Genomic DNA, 20,848 nt, shown 5'->3' with positions numbered 1-20,848 from the left:
AGGTTGACTTACAGCATTCTGAAAAACTTAATATTTTGCTCTTTAAAACTATCCTTATCATGCCCGAAACAGAAGATAACTTGGTTTGGTTTTATTAAAATCCCTTCTGAACTTTTTACACTGTAGCTATTCTTCCCAAATGAGTCATACAATAACCATTCCCAGTTTGTAGTCAGTTCTCCAAAGAAGCAGAAGAAAAAAGAAACAACTTCCTTTTAAGGGAATGAGACCTGTTTGTAAAGATAAACCTCTTTCTATTTCTATTTGAAGACATTCTCCATAACCCAAGAATTGATAGCTATAAAAACACTACCTACTTTATTTGGACTACAAAACCAGTCCTAGCTATAGAACATTGTTTAATGTTAGCCTAAAGCATCTGTATATACACTCACACGTAGGGGCATTGTTGAAACGACACATGCAACATGTCAAACGAGCAGCAAGTTTACCAGAAATCTGTAAGAAACAGCTTGAAAACTGTTTGATTTCCTTTTATTTAATAGTTTTAAATAAATTAGTTTAAACAAACGAGTTTTTAATATTTATGTGAAGTGAAAACAGTTCAGGAGTATGTAATTGTATAAGTAAGCTAACAGCAATTTCTATTAAAGTGCTCTGCAATTCCCAAAAGGAATGCTTGAATGCTAGAGAATTCACATGCTCTTAGGATATGGGAAAATATCTACGTGCCATAATTCGCTGTGACAATCTCTGTAACCTCTGTAACCTCTGAAAGCCGCTGTTTTTTTAAAAGCAGTTTTGTTGTACTCCTCAATTTCTGTCTGTAGAAGCTGTAACAGGTATTTAAGTGTCCTCACTGGGCATTTTGTTCTCAGACTGTGGGCCTGCCAAGCTTATTCCATTAGCCCTGCAACCAGCAAATACCAGTTTATCTAGTACCACATGAAAAAAGATTGAAACATTAAAAAACTTGGGATTACTTGGGGTGTTCTCCCCCTTGGGGGTGGGATCACTTTGCAATCCAGGATATCCAGAAATGGATTTGAATTTTAATGAAAGCTGAAACTCTAGTAAGAACCAGATTCCAGTAGCTGGTACCTTAAGGAAAGTTGCATTTGTCATGAGACTCACAATAGGTTATTTGAAGTTGGGCAGATAGTCACAGTTATTTTACAGGGATTCTTTAAGATATCTGGCTATAGATACATTCTTTTCAAGACATTAATTTTTAAAGTGTAAAATGTGTGATTGCATGCAAATTAAAATATCACTGGATCTGTTACTTATATAGGAAGGTAAGAATAGAGTTATAAATTAGTTAAAGGTTGAAGAGGAAAACACCCTGATATTAATTCAGACACTTAAGCAGAGATGAATTGTTTAAGTTGTATTGCCATCCATTTAGCTCTGAACCCCTGACACTATAGTTTATTAGAGAGGTGGAGACAACAGAATCCTTTGTAACAGGTATTTATATTACCAGAGGAGCTACAGCAGACTTTTTCTGTGTTGTTAAATTAATCAAAAGCAGCAGGGGAGCGTCCCTGAATTACAATGGTTGCATTATTCAGAAACTGTAAAGATTGAATTTTTAAGGAAATCCAAAAGGCATGGAGCCTGGGAAGAAGCCAATTGGTTTTTATTTTAATGCTGCCATTTTTGACAATTCTTAATATAAGAAGTTGGAGTATTGTTTCAAGCAGACCTTTGGCATACACTTTCTATGATTTTATTTAATTTTCTTCCTCTGAATTATTATTTTTATGTACTAACACAAACATAATATGGCATCTCTCACCCCAAGGAGATCCTGAAGTACTTTCATGATCTTTTCCCAAGGTCTGTGCCAGCTTTAAGACATTTGCTAAGTCAAGGATGCAGTTCCATACACAGAAGGCTGCAGCCCACACATTCATGAAAAGCATCAATCCTATAGCAAGAGCAGCCCTGTGTATTCCTTCTGGGAGCTAAAGTAACATTTTCCTAACAAACCTTTCACAGAGGAAAGGGATGCAGGGTAACTGATGCCATTAGATCATAGGCATGAGTTGGAAGTTTAGTTTAAAATATTTTTTAGAAGTGAAATTCCTGCCAAGGGGCAGAACCCCCAAGTGCACATTTCTTGCCAGGATCACTGAGGGATGGACTCAGCAGGGAATGGCCACGTGCTGAACACACAGCGTTGACTTTCTGCAACATTGGTTCTGTCAAGGAGGAAGGGCCTTGGAAAATATCACCATTTGAAGTGGTATTATTTATGTTGAGGCACAGCTTTTATTTTTAGCACGGATGAAATTTTTATAAATCCATACTGCTAAATATGACAGATAAATATCACTGATGTTGCTGATTCCCTCAGATGAGTGGGGACGAAACCTAGGACAAAATTCCTACTTGCTTAATCAGTTTAAATTAAATCCTGGTTTCTTCCAAGACTATAAATAATAGAAATAAGGATTAAGAAAGATAACAGAAAAATACTATGAGACTAAGATAAAAAATATTTTCAAATCTTAGTCAGATGTTAGAAAATAAGGTTTTAAAGAATTTCCTAAAAATAACAACAAAGGAAACAAGCACATGCAAATGAACAGGATAATCTCAACTGTATCAAGCATCTGGAAAATATAAGTGCACATGAAAGAGCTTCTCATTTTAAGGATTTAATTTAATCACTCATAATGCTCAAGAAAATTAACATGTGGCTATAAAATACCTGCTTGCCATCAGATTTCACCCTAACATGGTCATAGAAAGATTTCAGATAGCCCTAGTTGTTTTACTCTAGGATAGCAGCATTCCTTTTCTTTTTGTGTGGCTACTGTTGCTCCAACTTTGCTCCAAGATATCCTGCACATTTTTCAACTATTAAATGATGCATCTGACTTGGCTGCATTGTTGTGGAACCTCCAAGTAACCTTGGAAAGTATAAATCCTAAAATGTGCCAGATCCTCATAACTTTATTTTTAGAGTGAACACTGTATAGGAAGGCAAGAAACAACTGGATCTTGTACCAAGAGGCACCTTTTGTAAGTACTTCTGAAAGGAAGACTGTGGCAGCTAAAAACCCAAAATCCTCCATGTAGCATTTCCCTATGGAAAGTGCATCAACTCCCAACAAAGGTCAAATACCAACTTTAAAACAGGAGACAAAAGCAGAAGAGGAAATGGACATCACTGCCTTTTCTTCTCATATGCACTGTGCTGCTTTCAGAGTTTATTTGTGAAAGTAAAAGCAGGCTGAAGAAACATCTGGCAATATGACAGCATGGCATTCATGGGTGATTTTTCAAAAGAGTGTCAGAAAGGCCCTGGTAATATCGAAATCAGCCCTGATCTGCAGCATTTTTCCAAATGCCAAGCACCAAACAAAGGGAGTAGAGGCCAGGAGGAGCTTGTGAAGGCACAGGTAAAAAGTGAGAAGACATATTTGTGATTTGGTTCCATAATTTTGTATTTGTTTCCTGAGCAAGTGCTTCCCTACAATTCAAATTACTATATACATTAATAATTGATGGGTTGTGTAGCTCCTTATCTCATAGCACTGATTTTAGCTGTTTAAGAAACCCTTATAGTCAAACACAGTTTTCAGCACACTGGTGATGTAAGGAGTCATTTAAAAAATGACTGAAGATCAGGAGTGACATTTTAAGCAACAGAATAGGAATGTAAACATGTACAGTGCTCTTTTTCACCTGAAAGAAGATACACTGACTCAGATTGCCTCAGAAGACTTTGCTGACGCCTCTTACTAATATAATTTTGAGGGAAAGTTCTTATTATATGAACTGCTAGTATCTCCTCAAGTTTCTCTGGGAAGCACAGTGTTTAAGGATTATGTAGTCTTTAAAAAGGTGTCACAGGTCAGCACCTCCATAAATTAAATTCAGTGTTAGAATCAGTGTCAAGTTTCCTTTACTCTTTATTATTTTGCCCTGAAACTTACCTTTTTCTTATTAACTTTTACAATTAATTCAAAAAACACAGCGAAAGCAGTTTAATGTCACTGCGTCAGAGAGTATTGTACCTTCTTTTAGCATGGAAGAAACGAGTCAAAACCAGCCAAGTGCAGCTGTGTCAGGATCTCTATTTGAGATACTGGTTTAGGGTGTGACTAAGTGTGTTAAAATGATGGACAAACTAGAGGTACACAAGGCCTGTGTGAGCCAAGTCAAATGGCCAAAAGGAAACCCAAGCACATGAAAATATCACCTGGCCTGAGAGCATCTTGCAAATGTAAAACTGAAGAAATCCACAAAAGTTGCAAGAAAACTTTTAAATGAAACTAAACCCACTTGGGCCTAAGTGTAATTTTTGCTTTAAGTGTCATACAGATATAACATGAGGTTATGTGAATCCCCATGGGTGAACACCACTTTCTGTATTATTACAGACTTCTAAAATCAGAGAGGACTTCCTAACATATAATTTCTTCTCAAAATTGTCTGATGGAAAGCTATTGGAAGAAGCTTTTTAGTTGGATATCAGAAAAGAGACGCACTGCATGGGGCTGAGGCAGTAGATAACTCCTACAGCTGTCAATCACTGCGTCTGCATCCGGCACATTTGATCCAGTCACTGAAATAAATCATGTTCCTTGCTCTTGATGGAACACACTTGCATAAAACCATGGAACAATGAGTATTTTCCAATCTTTAAAAAAGTATTTGGGTCTAGAGCAGAAAAAGGTTTTGGGGAAAGATTTGGTTTGCCCCTCATTTTTGGTGAGCTCGATTGCCACGCCGTTGCCTGTGGCAACACCCAAAACACCCGAGAAGAAAGCATTTTCCATAAGAGGAAGGCTTCCTTCCCAGCCTTTTCAGTTTCAGCTGATAATGCTAAAACATTATCCTGTTTCTGCCTGTCTATTTTTATCCCAGGGCCCAGCAGCTGATGAACCATGCCAGGGTTTAATTCTTCAGTGCTGGATGATGCAGGAATCCAGAGGCCTGAATTCAAGTCTGATTTTAACAGGTCAGTGCATCTTTAGTTTTTGCCTGAGTCAATTAGCAGCCAATATCAATTTGTGCTAATTCCCAGTCTCTGCAACTTTTCCAGGCCTCTTATGCAAATCAGGCCTGGAAGCAAACAAGCAGTGAGTGACCCAGAAGGCTGGTGGGGCTGGGAACTATTGTTCTCAGGCCATGCATTTCAGTGCTCTGTTTGTTCATAGTGTAACTCTAAAAAAATGACAGGCCACAGCGTAACTACCTCCTCAGGCTTAATTATTGTAGCCTTTGTACTGTTCTTGCCAGTGTAGAAAAAGAGGCATTCATGGGCCTCTCACTACATTTAGATTCATTGCATTGTTTCTTACTGTTCCTGTAAATATAGAGGAAGAAGATTGAAACTAGAATGACAAGAGGATTTAAAGTCAAACCCTTTCCATAGTCACAAATTGTGCCATGAAATACTTTGGTAACATTATCCTGGGGATCTGGAAAATGACTTAAGAATGTAGCACATTTAGGAGCTGCATCAGGGTCCTTCAAATGAAGATTCAATCATGAAAAATTTAGTTAGATCACACCTGTACTGATCTGTTAATTTAAAACTATTTGAGTGAAAATGGGCTTAAGCCGCAAAACTCAGGTAGATTTCCAACACCATAGGTGGTGAATGATGCAGTGTTGGATTCGGTGTGCTTCATGGGAGTCCATTCTTCATCAAATTAGTAAAATGAAGATCTAATGTTACAGACTGAAGTCATGACTAAAAGTGAGGGCAGAGAAAGGATAATGAGGAATTTATTAGAAACACTATTTTAATATAGTTCAAAATTTGATTTAAATTGGATACAAGCCCTGGGAGAGTTCTTACACCTCCAGGGCTCCCAGCCCTGTCTGCTCAGGCTGTCATATTGGGCTGGAAGAAAGCAAGGTTTGAGATAATATTTTTTATACTCTTTTAAATTATTATTTCACTGCATGTAATCAATAGTTGTGTGTAATATTACCATTTAATGTTCATAATATGGTGTCAAATAGGTGCAGAAATATTTTTGTTTTCTCTTTAAAGGATTACAACTGCCTCTTTCTTCTAAAGTACCACTGAAATATTTTTTAGTCAGGTTTTTTCTAAGATCAAAATTTGTCCTAACTATAGCGTTATGAAACCACAAGTCAAATCCTAGTACAAATTTATGGAGCCCTCCTTAAGGGGATTACATTCTATTTGTGTGCAGGGAATAGTAAGTAGAAGTGAAAGAACGATTTGGAATTACTAATTTGATGTTATGATTTTGATTAATTGATATTCTGTGATTCTTGACTTGGTTTATATACAAGTTTTCCTGAGGGCATTAATTCTACACTTTAAAATTATGTGGTCTGAGGGGAACTGAGCTGAACGATACTTTCAGCTTCAGTAAGAAAACATTAAGCCTTTGAACTAAAATTTCTCCAAGGCAGAACTGTCTTTACATTCACTCACCTGTGATTTTGGGGACTGTGAAGAGCACCATCTAGTGATAATCAATAATGTCAGTATTGTGAAAATGTGATTATTTAGACTGGACATAAAGGCACACCACTAACTCATTTGCCAAAGGGACTGGGAGGCTCCACAGGAAAGAGTGTTCTAGTTGTGATTATCAAATGTCAAGTACCTTCCTTCAGATGCCCCCAAAAATGCACAATGCATCCAAAGATGTACTTTGACTAACAGTATGGATACCATGAGATAACAACTTTAATACTAAAATTCTGTTTCAAAAGCTAATTATGTAATCTTACTATGTATTCTATAATGCAACTCTCCACTTTCGTGAAGGGCTTATTTTATACAGATCAGCATAATATACTTATTCCACTGATGGAAAATTTAGGTGAAACACTTCTAATTTCCTGGGTATCCCTTTTTTTTTTTTTTGGAAAGCCAACCATTCTGAAACTTTGGTCTTTTTTTCTATGAAGGATGTCTAACAGCTGCTCCTTCATAAGGATCTTAGGCATTAAATAGTATCACATGTTGGAATTTGCTTAAAACATCCATGCTTAATGATAGTTTTTCCTAATTTTAAGGATTTTGCAAGCGAGTCTTACACTATCCAACCTGCAAGTATTATTTCAGCATGCAGAAAACTCATTATGAATATATGATAATATAGAAAGCTATTTATCCCTTTCAGATTACTTCCATATGCATCCTCTGTAATTAAATCAGTGCCTTATGGCAGCTGGCCTTTGAAGTGATCTCTGCAAAATAGGAAAATGTAATTTGTGGAACAAAATGCTGATCACTCTATTCCAGCCACATCTGTTAAGCTCTAGTAGTTCAGAGATTTCTGTGCTCAGAGAGTTCATGTAAGCAGAAAGTTTCCTGTATTTCTTTCAGTCCAAAGGAAATCCAATGGAAGTGGTGGACACTATTCTAACCAAATAACACGGTTTGAAGTCAGAGGCATTCTTGCCCACAATTTTCAGTGAATTCACTGAAACTGATGTTTAAGTAAGTAGTTGTAATTGTGTATTTAAATAAAAGTACTACAGAGAGAACAATAAGATAAAGCAGAGCAAGAATTCCTGGCAGAAAAGACAAGGATTTAGAGAGATAAATAGAGAGATGACTGTTTCAGTGGTGGTGGATGAATAAAGCTGTTAGAACTCATGACGTGATTCCCCTTGATAGCAGCACATCTTGGAAATACCTTCTGTTACACAGGTACAGACAACCATTGCAGTTACTGTTGCACAATTCCACACAGAGATGCTTTTCTTGTAGATGAAAAGCAGGACCCTTAGAGCCTTTCCAATGGAATGCCAGTTAAACTGTTGGAGATACATACATACAAGATGGGTGTGCCAAGGAGTTACTGACTTGTCCAGCCACAGCTGCGCCTGCTGAAAAGGTTGTCACCCCCAGCTGCCTGGCACTCCTCTCCCTTTCCTCCTTCCTTTCCTAACCCAGGGTTTCTACACTTCAAATCTGACAGATAAACTGCTCGTAGGACTGTTGCCTGAGCTGTCAGGCAAAATGAGGTGAGTTAGCAAAGCCCTGAAATCTAAATTGTTTAGGAAATACCATTCAGCCAACACAGGTCTGTCTGTTTGCAGAGTTGAAGAAAGCAAGAGGGCAGTTACAAGGAGTGCCTTCAACCAGTAAACATTTGCAGCTGAGGGATATGCCCACTGTCTAAATTTCTTCCTCAGCTTACATCGATACAGTATCAGTCCTTAAATAAATGAGCTCTGGTTTCTCGTACTGTCAGTCTACGCTGTACTATTAGCGATCATTTCTTTCTCTTACAAATAAGCAGTCTGAAATGTCTTCAGGTCAAGTGAGTATCTTTGTCCTCACCTAGACGTCCAAGACAGCTTGGAAATGAAATGTACTGTTGCCAAATAATTTGAATGAAAGTTACATTATATAAGAGTGTTATCACAATACCCCAAAGTCTAAGGTGGTTTTTTGTTCCTTAGAAAGGAATGACTTCTGCTAGACACAGAAACCTGTACTAAATAGATCCATAGCAAAATCTGCTACACCCTTCCCAATGAGGATTTTTATTCATGATATCTGTTTCTAATTAAATAACTGCACTATATTATACATACTAAAACCCAATCCTTTGCCCTTTGAAGTCAATGGCAAAGCTCCCATTGAGTTCATGGGGAAAAAAAAAGTAACTCCTCTGTTAAGGCTTCCTTTAGTGCAATTTCAACTGTTAGGTTTTTAAAACCACCTCTTTTTTTTTGCCACCTTTGCCTTCAGACAAAAAGCAGTTGCTGGTATTCCTGTATTAGGTAGAGAGTACTAGGAAGGGCAAATTTAGTCTTATTAAATTATGTTCCCTTGTCATTCTGTTTGCTTTTCTTTCTGTTATTGTAAAGTGCCACACTGGACATATGGTGTCTTACATTTTTTTTTTCTTTAACTTTCTGGTAATTCAATATTGCAGCAAAAATTTATGCCATACGTGGCATGTTTATGCTATAGAGAACATATCAAATGAAACCAACAGTATAGAACACTACAGTTTATCTGCTTTCTTCCTAGTTTTGACCCATCACCAGTTCATCTGCTAATGAACTGTAATATAAAACATGCCTTCAAAACCCAAAGCAACCAGTTTCCTAAATAGGACCATATTTCTAAAATGTATGTACAAAAAGGCAAGTTTATAAAATAATGATTCCACAGCTACTCAGTCCAGGATTACATAACTCTTTTGAAGCAAAAGGTTACCCATGCATTCAGTGCCCAGTCCCAGATGTAGGAAGGAGATGTAAAACAAAGAAGGAGACTTAAAGGATTCAAAATATATTTCTATAAAGTAGAATGACAACTTGCATACAGTTTCCCTGCTAGACAAGAGAGGGACAGTCTGTGCTGCCCCCAGGACTGCAGCATAGTAGAGAGCTCAGGGTCTAAACCTGTTGTCTCTGGCGAGCTTAGAGCCAGGTTTTTGTTAGAATTTACCTTCCACATAGGCAACAAATAAGGCAGCCACTTTTCACTGGTTTTGCTCTTCACTGACAGCAACGTGCTGTGATGTTTTGAAGATTTTTGGCCTTCATGCTCAACACCAGGTTGTATTGGCAGGTAATTAAAACACAGCACTTTGATTTTGGTGCACACTGAAGTGTTCCAGTCTAAGTGTGCATTAGTCTCATCCTAACATTCCCACTGGCTATGGCCTACAGATTCTAATGAAACAGTGCAGATGGGAAAAATTACAGAAAAAGAAATGCACTGTGTAACTTGTTGAAATTTAAAACCTTCAAGCTGATATCCAGGGGGTTTTTTACTGCCAGTTTTGTTCCAGCCAATGAACAGTGCTCATGAATACTGGTTGCAATCTAAATGTTATCATTTTTGTCCATAGCTAATTCCATGCACAGAATTATTCCTCCTAAAGCTGAAGCTATCTCTGCTAATCCATCTCATTTTATAGAGTGCTAAGCACTTAACTTATGAAATATGGTCCCTTATAGTAATTTCTGCTCTAAATATTTCTGCTGCAAATAGGAAGAACACTGAGTTCTGCATTTGAAAGAAAACCCTTCTGTGATATGCATAAATCATAAATTGTTAGCTGTGTCCTCTCAAACAATCTGACACAATCCTAGAGGAGTCTGTAAATAACATTTCCTGTTGTGATATTTTAATGTGAACTTGGCCAGAAGTCTTACTATTACATTCACATTCACAATAAGAATGCAATGGCAGAAAATACAGAACAATGACAAGTAATAATGTCTTGCAGTGTAATTTAAATGTTTCCAGCAAAGAAACTACAAAATGAAGCAAAGCTCTATACAAAGCAGCTAATCTAATTTAGTAGGAATACACTGTTTGGTTTTTTTAGTTTGTTTAGTTTAAATTAGTGTGAATTATGGTGTTCATTCTATTCCATTGAAAACTTGCCTAGTGTGAGAGTTGGAAAAGCATCAATTGGAAATAAGCAGAAACGAATAATACCATGTATCCAAAACATGCTTGTGTTTGCCTAAATACTGTAGGAAGCATGCCAAAAGCAGTTTGGTGTGTAGTCCTGTATATCCAAAACAGGGTATACACTCATGTGCTTGTTCAGCGGGCAGCTTTTAAACAACTAGATGGGACTCCAGTACTAAACATTTCCACTGGCACAATGGCTGGAATGCAAAAGTTTGAAAGTAGGGAACACAGAGCCCTAACCTTTAGAAGAACATGTAAACCTTTGGTGGTTAAGGTGTATGAATATTTTTTCTTCATTACTTTTCTAACTAGCACTTGCAGATTTTTCAGAACAGTTATTTACCAGTGGTCTATTTTAGCTAGATTTGGGGAACCTTACTTTGTTCCTCTATTTTGCAAAATAAATTAACTTAACCTCCATAAAGCCCAGCATCTTCCAGTCTGTCAATGGAAGTTTTATAAGTTACTTAAATAAAAGCTGAATTATGTCATCTAAACACATCCAAAAATGTATTGGTTATTTAATTGGGTCAAGGCTTGTAACACAGTCAAAATCCTCTCCAGAAGAGATAGATAAACCCACAACTTTCCACATAACTCCTTGTGTAAAAGAATATGTAAATATGCCTTATGGGGTTTTCCGAATATCAGCAAATACCAGCTGTGTCAGATGGTTTGAAGGGTGAATTTGAGAATAAGAGTCTGTCCAGGCTGCAGAAACAAACTATGTTTGGAAATGTATTAGCCAGCAAATTTAAACAAACAGTTTTAAATACAGGCCAAGTAAGGCAAGTTGTGTTTAAAATCATGTAGGTTGACTCTAAACTCCCCTCCTTTGCTGCCAAAGTTCAACCAGCATGTTTTAAACATGGCTTGTTCTGCTGATTGCTATTGCATAAAGTTGAGTTCAAATCCTGCTTGAAATGTCAAGTGATAAAAACAAGGCAGTATCAGCAGGGTCGTGTCAGCGCAGTGCTGAGCCTTCATCCAGCACACTGAGAACTGCAATTCCAAACAGTGGTGGAGCAGAAAATCCTGCTTTTACTAACCTCATTTACCTGCCTGCAAGTGTAAGCACTTGCCAGGGATGACAATGTAAGAGCATGATAACAACTTTAAAAGGTTTCCTTAAGCCCAGCAGCTGTGATGTCTTTCGTGGATAGACCAACTGTTTGCTAATATATACATTATACATATGTATGTGACTGTGATGTGCTTTGCCTTACCTCAGGATCCAAAGCATATCTGCACTAACATGTCTCACCCCGTTTTTTTTTTTTCTGCTAGACAAAGTGTAGAGGTCAGCTTGATGAGAACCTCTTGGGGTATGTGTCAAGTATTTTGGATAAATGCAGAGAAAAAGCCAAACTACCACAACACAACCCGCCTCTGTTTACATCCAGTATTAAGTAATCATGTTCAGACACCACTTTTCACACTGTTGGTTCAGGTTGTTCACAAGTCTTTGAGTTTCACTTTCTGTTTCAAGTTCCAGTGAATCCAAAATGATGAAACTGAGACTTGAAATCTGAGCACGTTGATGGACAAAGGCACCAGTCTAAAATGACCACGCAGCCGTTTGTCTCATGTCATTACTAAGCCAAAGGTAAAGCTACAATTTGGGAAGCAGCAGCAGAAGCCTCCTTGCAAGCATCTGTTCAGTTTTACTTTTAGGATACTAATCTGAACTTCCTTTGAAGTGCTTATACATCTGAATCATGCAACTTGCCTCCCTTAAGTATTAGAACTATTTGGTTAAGTTCCCAAACTTAAATTACCAAGACTTTGACAGATACAAAGAGTTCATCAAATTATGTTTAGTGCAGGTAACAAATATGCTGAGAATAATGTACCTCTCCTGCAAAGATAATTTAATAGTCACATTGCAGTTGAATATAAATCTAAATCATCTATAGGACAACTCCATTAAATTACCAGTTGTAAAAGAGATGCTTCTTAAAGGATATAACTTCACTGTATATAACATAGTTATAACAAACTATGTTCATAGTTCATTGTTAAGTATTAATAGAAAAAATCACAGGACTTTCTTTCAAATGCTATTCAGAAAACCAGCCATTATTTTTTATGTATTTTAAATTAAAAACTGCAAAGATATTTTCAAGAAAAAACCCACAATGATATTAATAAAAAAATATTCTTTCATATATCCCATGGTAAAATGGAAAGGACATCATGTGTTGCTTTGCTTTTATATATTTTGAATTCTTATCCTTCTAGGGTCACTTCTACACTGAGATTTCCCATCTCCTGCTTTGGGACAGCCATCCTACAGGCCAGCACTGACACAATTTAGTGAAGGGATGCACATAACCACTGTTTTCCTTAGCTTTGGACTCATGATTAAACTTTTTTTTTTAAATAACATCCATTTATTAGATAACCTTCTTAGCATGTATGTCTTTGGGCATAGTATTTAAAATATTTCCTTTTAAAGCCCTTCTGTTATATTGGGACAGTATATAGAACATGCAAATTTTTTTAAACTGAAAAAAAGTTTTTATGAAGTATTTGCAACATTACTGGACTTCACAAAGTAAGTTGGTGTACACAGCCAGGGTTTAGAGGAGGAGAGTTGTTAAACACTTTTTATGTTTTTACAGAAAATGAGTCAAATTTATGTTTTGAATAAGGGTTTTAAATGGACAAACAGAATGATACTTTCTCATACTTTAGAAAAATCCATTTGTTGCAATCTCACTCTAACTAAAGTTACTGAAAAGTCTTGAATCTAATTTAGTGGTTGTAAAATTATTTGCTGATGGAAATTGTCTATTTTATCTGCAAAAGTGCTTGTGAAAAAGTACCGAGATAGTTTTTGGTAAAAGGTTTGTCTTTATCTCTCCATTAACACTTTGCATGGTAATGGAAGAAAATAATTTATACTCCAGGCAAAACTCTCATGGATTTCTGTGGGAATGCTATTTGAATATATGCTTTAGGAGTTAGGCAGTGGGGGGGGGGGATGGTTTACATATTCTTTATAAATTTAATAAAACTATTTTAAAAGGCACAAAACAAACTGGTAAAAGCTGCTTCTCGCAGTGAACTGCAGTGACTTATTCCATCAGCTTTAAAAACAATATGTTTCCTTTATCAGAGAGTAGGTAAGTGTGAATTTGGGAATTTTATGTCCTGACATGTTTTAATGGATTGTCTCATTTCCCTCCATTTCACATCCATCTCCCCTTTAGATGTGTATCACAATCAGTTCTCCACTCATGACCAGAGACTGAGTGCCCTTCCCTCTGCTCTAACAAAGGTAAGCAACCCTGCTGAAGCCTTCACTTCCATTTACAGGAAAACAAACTTGTACCAGTGGTTTTTTTCTAAAAATACATATTGTTATTTTTCTAAATGTGGGTATATTTTCCTGGGGATTTTCCCGTTAGAAGTAAGGCACAACTGTTCCTGTGTATATCAAGTCCCAACTTTAGTCCTAAAACAGAACCCAGACTTAAGTGCCCCAGCCTAGGATGCAAATATGAAAAAAACCCACCGTCCTTGAATAGGCCATTATCAGAAAAACTAAAGTTCAGTCAGAATCTTGTGTTCAAACTGCTGTGCTCTTTACTTTTGGTTTTATGTAATCAAGGCCACTTGCCTTTTACCGTTACTTACAATTTTTAAAGTTCTAGCTACAAGTTTTCACTAGATGGCAGGAGTCCACTGCCATCTGTTATCAGAGGCTTTACTTGCACAGCAACAGTTGCCTAACGGTAGGAAAAAAAGTGAACACGTTCAAGTTTTGCAAAATATAGAAAAAACAAATAAAAAACTCAACAGGAATGAGAAAAATTATTCAGACCTTCAATAAGTCATAGTTCTGTTACTGGATATGGTTAATACGATAGGCTGGAAATAAGTGAAAAGAATCGTGAAAGATGTTCTTTTCTTGACAGAGGAGCTAAAAGGACCTTCTCTTACAAAATGAGGTAGATTTATTGTTTCTGCTGTTTGTGAAAAAATGAACAAATCCAGTAAATTAAAGTTAACTAATTAATAACTAACTAATTGACAGCTTGAGAAAGTTACAGCTTAAATACTAAACTGCTGATCTAAAATACTGTATCAAAGTAAAACCAAAACACTCAGTGTACTGCATTACCAAGATACTAAAAGGAGATAAGATACATTTTAAACTCTCTCCCTCAGTTTAACAAGGCAGAGTTCATGGGATGATGATCAGTCCCAGTACCGTTTCAGCCAGTGGTATTTTGCTGAGCTCAGAGCTCTGGACAAAATTTGTCCCTCTTGTCTAGGAGAACAGAATGCAGCTCCATACAGTTACATAAGCCTTAATAACTGTGACAAATCTTCATTGTTGCACCAGGGGAGAAGCTGTTGCCCTGGAGTGAGCCCTGATTTTTAACAAAACTGCTTTTGAAATATTATTTTTGCAAGTTGGGGCTACCAGTTCCTATTTTTAATTTATTGTCAATAAATTTATAATTCTACTGTGTGTCTTGCCCTCCTTCTATACGTGCAGATAATTTATAAAGTGTCCAGTAATTTTCAGTGTTGCTCATGAAATATAAGAGGGAACGTTTGGCATCTATTAAAGCTGCTTCTAAGACTGGATAACTTTCCAAAACCAGAGATAAGTCAGTGTAATGCTTTGCAGGATTCCCAAAATAGTAAGAACATTTTCTCATGATAAAGCTGTATTTATTCTATGACCAGAGTAGAAAAACTATCATAAATAGATGACTGAAGCAGCATTTCCTAATATGAGATTGAGTTTTGCGTTGTGCCGAGTGCACTCAAAGCCACAGAGCAAAGCAAACAGGAGCTGAAAGGCACACATCATGTCACAAGTGAAACACTCAGCATTTAACAAAACTTTGGCAACACTTGCAAGCTACCAAAAAGTAATAATCCCATCCTATTGAAACCAACAGAATCAGCACCTGTAGAATCTCTGCAAAACATGCTAGCGAATTCAAACAAGCATCACAACAAGATCCACACCAACCATTTCCCTGGAAGCAGGATGGATTTAAACAAAGTGGTGCTGTCACCCGTGTCCACAAAACTGCAACAACATCTTTCTGTCGTGCTCCTACCTTGGCGATTTGCAAAGGCTGCTTCTGCTCCTTGCCCCCTTGCAGCCTGAAGCCCCACGGCGCCCCTCCGCTCATAGCAATGCAGAGATAATCCCCTGTGCCCATTTTCCTGGTGCAGTTGGGCAGCATTCACATAAAGGACAACATGAAAAACTTGGCTTGCAGATGTTCAGCGAGCTGGAGATTCGTCTGCCGGGCAGAGCTGGAGACCCAGAGCACCACACTGTTGCTGCTGCTGTGTACTGCACGAGCAAATGTAATCATTGAGGGGAATGGAAGAGCTCCCTCGGACGGAGGGCACAGCCCACTCTTTCGTCAGATTCCGATGCTCAGCCCACCTTCAAAGTAAAGTAAGTGAACTTGAGGGAATGCACACAAAGACACTCGGCCATGAGGCAGGGAAGGCTGGCTTTAAACACGACTCTCCTGACAGCTAAATCAAAACAACAGCAAAAAGAAGTGTACATTTCCCTGTGACAATTTGGGAAATAAGTTTACTTTAGTAAATGGTGCCAGACGTTTTAAACTCTGATTTACCCATTTCTTGTATTTTTACTCCAAACAAAGCAAGCAGAATCTCAAGTGAAACAAACTTGTTGATGCACATACATCCTCAGAATAACTGACACATTTAGATTGAACTGGCTTTAGGATTTTCATCTCTACTCTGCATGCACTTTATGCAGCACTGCAGGCATGTAAGCAAAAAAAAAAAAAAAAAAGGGAAAAAAGCTTTATAATTTCCTTGTCTTCTTGTCTTGGAATTGCTTCTTTTTCTAGTTCTCTCTAACCTCAGTATAGTTTAACGTGCACTGCTATTTAGCAATTACCTGAGTTACTATTGGACCCTAATAAGACCTGTTCTTAAGCAGCCCTTTGCCTTTCCTACCAGAGAGGGGAAGAGAGTTAGTGAAGTGAAGTATCAGATCCCTCTACAGATGCTATCAATGGATGATTTGCATTGTGTCATTAAAGGGGAACCTTACTATAAGCACAAAAAAAAAAAAAAAATTCATTGGGGTGGTTTAAGAGTTGACAGTTCTTTGGCAGAGGATGAATATTCCCCTAGCTGAGTGTTAACAACTGGCAGCATGAACTCCTACTCACCTCAGCCCAAAGTCTGGTAGCCTGCCTTAAATCACACTGCATTTTGAATTAAGCTGGTTCTAAAGGAGAGTGTTCAGCAGCTGGGCCAGAAACATCTTTAATGTCTGAACGGGTTTCTGAAAGAAACACCCCTTGCTTTGAGACCCAGGGTACTGGGGCATCAGATTCTCACAGCATAAATTCACTGAGGTCCCTCTATGAAGTGTTTCCACTTGGTTGGTTCTAAGCAGTCAGAGATGTCGTGGCAACAGGAAACACTCATCATTTAAATTGCATTACTTTGCATCTAAGTAGCAGGTAACCACTGAGGCTTTAAACCTATCCAGTGTATCTGTCAATTAAGTGACCCCTGGAGTGATGCTTCAAAGGCAAAACACCAAGGTAGAGACAGGATCTTCCGTTAAACTGAAATATTCTGGCTGGAAAAAGTAGACAGGGTTTTAGGAGCTTGAGTCCTTCATTAGTCCTCTAAGACACTAAGGCAACACAAAGCCTGGGTGAAGACAAGATCCCTAGTCAAACAGAGGAAAATGTCATTCTCTCAATAACAGGATTTAGTAGGAGGAAGAGTGCTTGCTTTATTGACTACAAGTCAACAGCTCTGGAGAAGCAAAACAAGCACAGGTTGACATATAATTAAATACTTAAGGAAAACACTATCCGAGAAGCCATAAGGGAATGGCCTTCAGAGGGACTTTGCTAGACAACCTTTGAGTGCAGACACCTCATTTGAAATAGTTCAAGGTGGCTAACTGGTTATTATCTCCTGCAATGTTGATATGTTGCTGTAGCAGACAGATTTTTAATCTTCCCCTAGGCAGAATCTTGCTTTAGACAAAATTCTCTCCCTTTTACCTAATAATGCAAGTTTTTATAGATTTTATGGCAGTAAAATTCGTCCGTATATAGCTGCAACAAATGCTCTATGACACTCTTTTAAATACAAAAATTAAACATTTTGATTTAGGAGAATGTATCACGGAATTACCAGCCCTTCAAACGTCACAACTTGGTGATGAAATGCTTAATTACTGTTAGGGTGTTTTGAGCTTGTATTAGTCTCTTATGATTTTGGTAAAAAGGAATAATCAAATCCGATCTCTGTTTCTGAACTCCATATGCTTATTGCAGAAAACAAAGAGAATCACCCCTGCATTAGGATGGTCATATACGTGGTGGGAATTTGTACTGGATACAGATGCTTCTATCACTTTTGACCATATGACTGAACTGTATGAAGTATTAGAACAGAACAACCTTGATTAGTTATTGCTCAGCTGAAAGAATGACCAGTCAGAACACCAGGATCTGATTGGTTTTGGTGTATGACAAAGCTTTGGGGATATTTAAACCTGGTACATTTAAAGTGATATAGGACTCTTTGCTTGAACTGACAAGAGCTGTGGTCCTGACAGGAGAGAAAAAACCAGGAGAAATGGCTTTTATCTAGTCAGCTTGTTGAGGGATTTTTACAACAACAATTCCAAACAAGTTGCGGCTTCCCTCTAAGGAATAATTTCTTGTTTGCTCTGCAGATAGGAAACCATTTGAAGTCTGTAACTAAACTATTCCCATGATGGGGAGACCCAAAGTTTCCTATGTCTTAATCTCACAAAGAAAATTCCATAGGCCTTAACAATTCCCATTTGCCCTATATGAATTTCTTAAATGCTTATCTGGCAGCATGTTTTGCTCTTTAATACTACTCATATCCTTTTGTACACTCCTGCCTCCTTTGGGATTTCTAAATGCTGGTCCGAGACTGGACATCAAGATAAAAGTGGAGTCAGTCATAGGGTTTATCACTTTTTGGTCTCTCTAATTTCTAGAGCTCAAATAAATTGCATCAATTCTGAGATTATTTTCAAACTACACTGAAAAGTCTCAAGCTAATATCAACTACAGCCATTTAACCACTGCTACCATCTCCATTGTTCCACTAAAACCTAAAGATCCAGTTCTAGGCAACAAGTGATAAAACTTCAGTGTCACCAAAAAATCCTATGGACTGGGAAAATGACAAATGGCAGAACTCACTCAACATCTATCTGCACCCAAATACAGGGAAAGCTTTGGCTTTAATCTGATCTTGTATGATTAGATCTGTATTAAAAGATTTCCAGGTCAAACCTCCCCTTGCTCATCTCCTTTCAAGAACAGCCAGTCAAAAAACCCAGCATATTAGCCTTGATGAGCTGTGATAAGGTAGGAATAGCCATACTTGTAGAATAGCCAAAGTGAGACCATCTGTCCTGAAATGTTGTCTCTGATAGCAGATGGAAAGTGGAACATGGAAAATGGTGCATTTCTTTCATCAGGCAGCTTCCGCTCAAAGACTTCCTCAGCTGGATGTGGCAGCTCTGTACTTTGTAACAGGAATTTCTCTTCCATGAACTTTCATGTGTTGTTTCCTCTTGAGCCCACATAACTTTTAGTATCTTTAGCTTAGTGCAGGAAGTCATCCCTAACTAAATAGTGACATAAAGAATCACTTTCTCTGCCTTGAATCTGGATCCTACAGATTCATTTGATGTCCCCTGGTTCATGGATTGGGGAAACTGTGACCAAGCAATCTCCAGGCACACTTCCCAGGCACTGATTTTACAGACCCATCTTTTTTCAAACATAGAATAGAATAATTAGTCATCCTTTATAGAGGAACTATCTTGCACCTTTCATTCTCCTCATTTCTTTTTCTACATCCTCTATAGTTCTAAGTCCTTTTTGAAATGAGGGTCTGCAACACCACACAGGCTTCAGACAGTAGACAAAGCTGGGATTTATGCAATAACATGACGTTATCTATTTTGTTCTCTAGTTGCTAAACCAAACACTACTAACACCTAATTTGCTTTTTCAGACACTGCTGAGTTAATATGTTCCTGGAATTATCTTTCAAAATTTTAAATCTTGTCTGATGCTGCTTAGTTCAAAGCCCATAGTTTTATATGTGAATTAGTGGTTTTTTCCCCAATGTGTAGCACCTTATACTTCTAAGCCATGTTATGGTATGGCTGCTTAGTTTTCTTAAAAGCCTTTGGTGAAGGAATTTGTTGAAAGCCTTTTGTAAATCCAAGATCAATCAGATCACCCTTATCCACGTGTTTTTTGATCCCCTCAAAGAACTGCCTTATGTGAGGCAGGACTTCCTTTTATGAAAACCTTTTTAACTCTTCCCAGATAAGTCATATTTATCCAGATGTCCACTGTTCCATATTACAGCTTCCACCTCTTTTTTTGGATAGATATCAGGCTGACAGGCTTCTTGTTTTCTGAGTCTCTCTTGGAACACTTCAGTTAAAAAATGGCACTCTCTAATCTCAGTAATGGTCAGCTATTTCAGCCTTGAATTCCTTTAAAGCTCTGTGTGGTCTTGGTGACCACTTCTTAGGTTTTTTTGCCTCATCTGTTGCCACTTGTCCATATATTTTCTTTTCTTACTGTAATAATAATTTATCATACTGAACAGTTTTACTACAAGTGGATTTATCTAAAATCTAATTTAAATCAAGTATTTCTGCAGCTGATTTCAGAAGACATCCTCCAAATGTGAGAAGAAAGAAGACATACGTTTGTCTTTTCATCCAGCAATAAAAGCAAAGCTTTCATTTCACCTACAGTTTCCTACAGTAGTATCGTAGGTCTGTGGATTCTTTAAAAATGCAAACATTTCCACCCATTCCTTAGTAATGAGGAAGAGACAGAGAGAAAGGGGATATCACGATCTCTAATTTATGGGCAGCATTTTACTGCTGTAAGTACCCAGATGGTCTGACTTCCTTCTTTTTCTGCATTTCTTTTTTTTTTCATGTCTGTTCTTCTCCACATTAAAATCAACATAAGCTAGTCCCCTAATAATACCTATTTTAACAGCTTTCTAGTAAATTTAACTGTATCATCTGTAAGCAATTTAATAAACTACCCAATTTATTGTAGAATGTGATTTTAGCCAAATGGGAGAATCAGTGGGGGGGGGGGGGGGAAGGAAAAAAATGCTAGTGCTTATTTGTTTGGTGGGTTCTTTGTGGGGTTTTCTTTGTTTGGTTTGGTTTGTTTTGTTAATTACATGGAAAAAAACCCTCACTCATAAATATATAGCTGGTTTAATGGAACAAAAGATAAAATCACAGCCATGCCACTAAAGAAATCACGACACACAGTCTCTTCCAAATGAAGGGAAGATGACCTCTTCCAATATATCCCTTCAAGTGATTTTTTTTAAAGTGGCTTCTGCAAGCTGGGCAATGCCAGGTGCCTCAGCACATGTTATTTTCCCAAATCATTGCCT

General features: G+C 37.6%; 2 protein-coding genes across 3 annotated transcripts in view; one reads left to right on the top strand and one right to left on the bottom strand.

Annotated features, from left to right (window-relative positions):
• The window catches only part of SYNPO2 (synaptopodin 2), a gene marked incomplete at its 3' end in the record, with an annotated part of 74,517 nt that extends 58,908 nt beyond the window's left edge, over window positions 1–15,609 (bottom strand). Inside the window, exon 1 of the mRNA XM_082282473.1 lies at window positions 15,454–15,609. Coding sequence (XP_082138599.1) covers window positions 15,454–15,582 — 129 coding nt within the window. The 5' untranslated portion in view covers window positions 15,583–15,609. The remainder of the gene's footprint in view (window positions 1–15,453) is intronic.
• A 54-nt stretch (window positions 15,610–15,663) lies between these two features.
• Window positions 15,664–20,848, top strand: part of SEC24D (SEC24 homolog D, COPII coat complex component) — a 57,193-nt gene continuing 52,008 nt past the window's right edge. For both annotated transcript variants that reach the window (XM_082282477.1, XM_082282474.1), the window contains exon 1: window positions 15,664–15,803. The gene's annotated coding sequence lies outside the window, so the exon portion shown is untranslated. The remainder of the gene's footprint in view (window positions 15,804–20,848) is intronic.

The sequence above is a fragment of the Coloeus monedula genome (assembly GCF_965178545.1).
Source record: "Coloeus monedula genome assembly, chromosome: 5".
NCBI lineage: Eukaryota > Metazoa > Chordata > Aves > Passeriformes > Corvidae > Coloeus > Coloeus monedula.
Note: the sequence above shows the minus strand (reverse complement) of the source record. Positions and strands in the feature narration are given on the sequence as shown.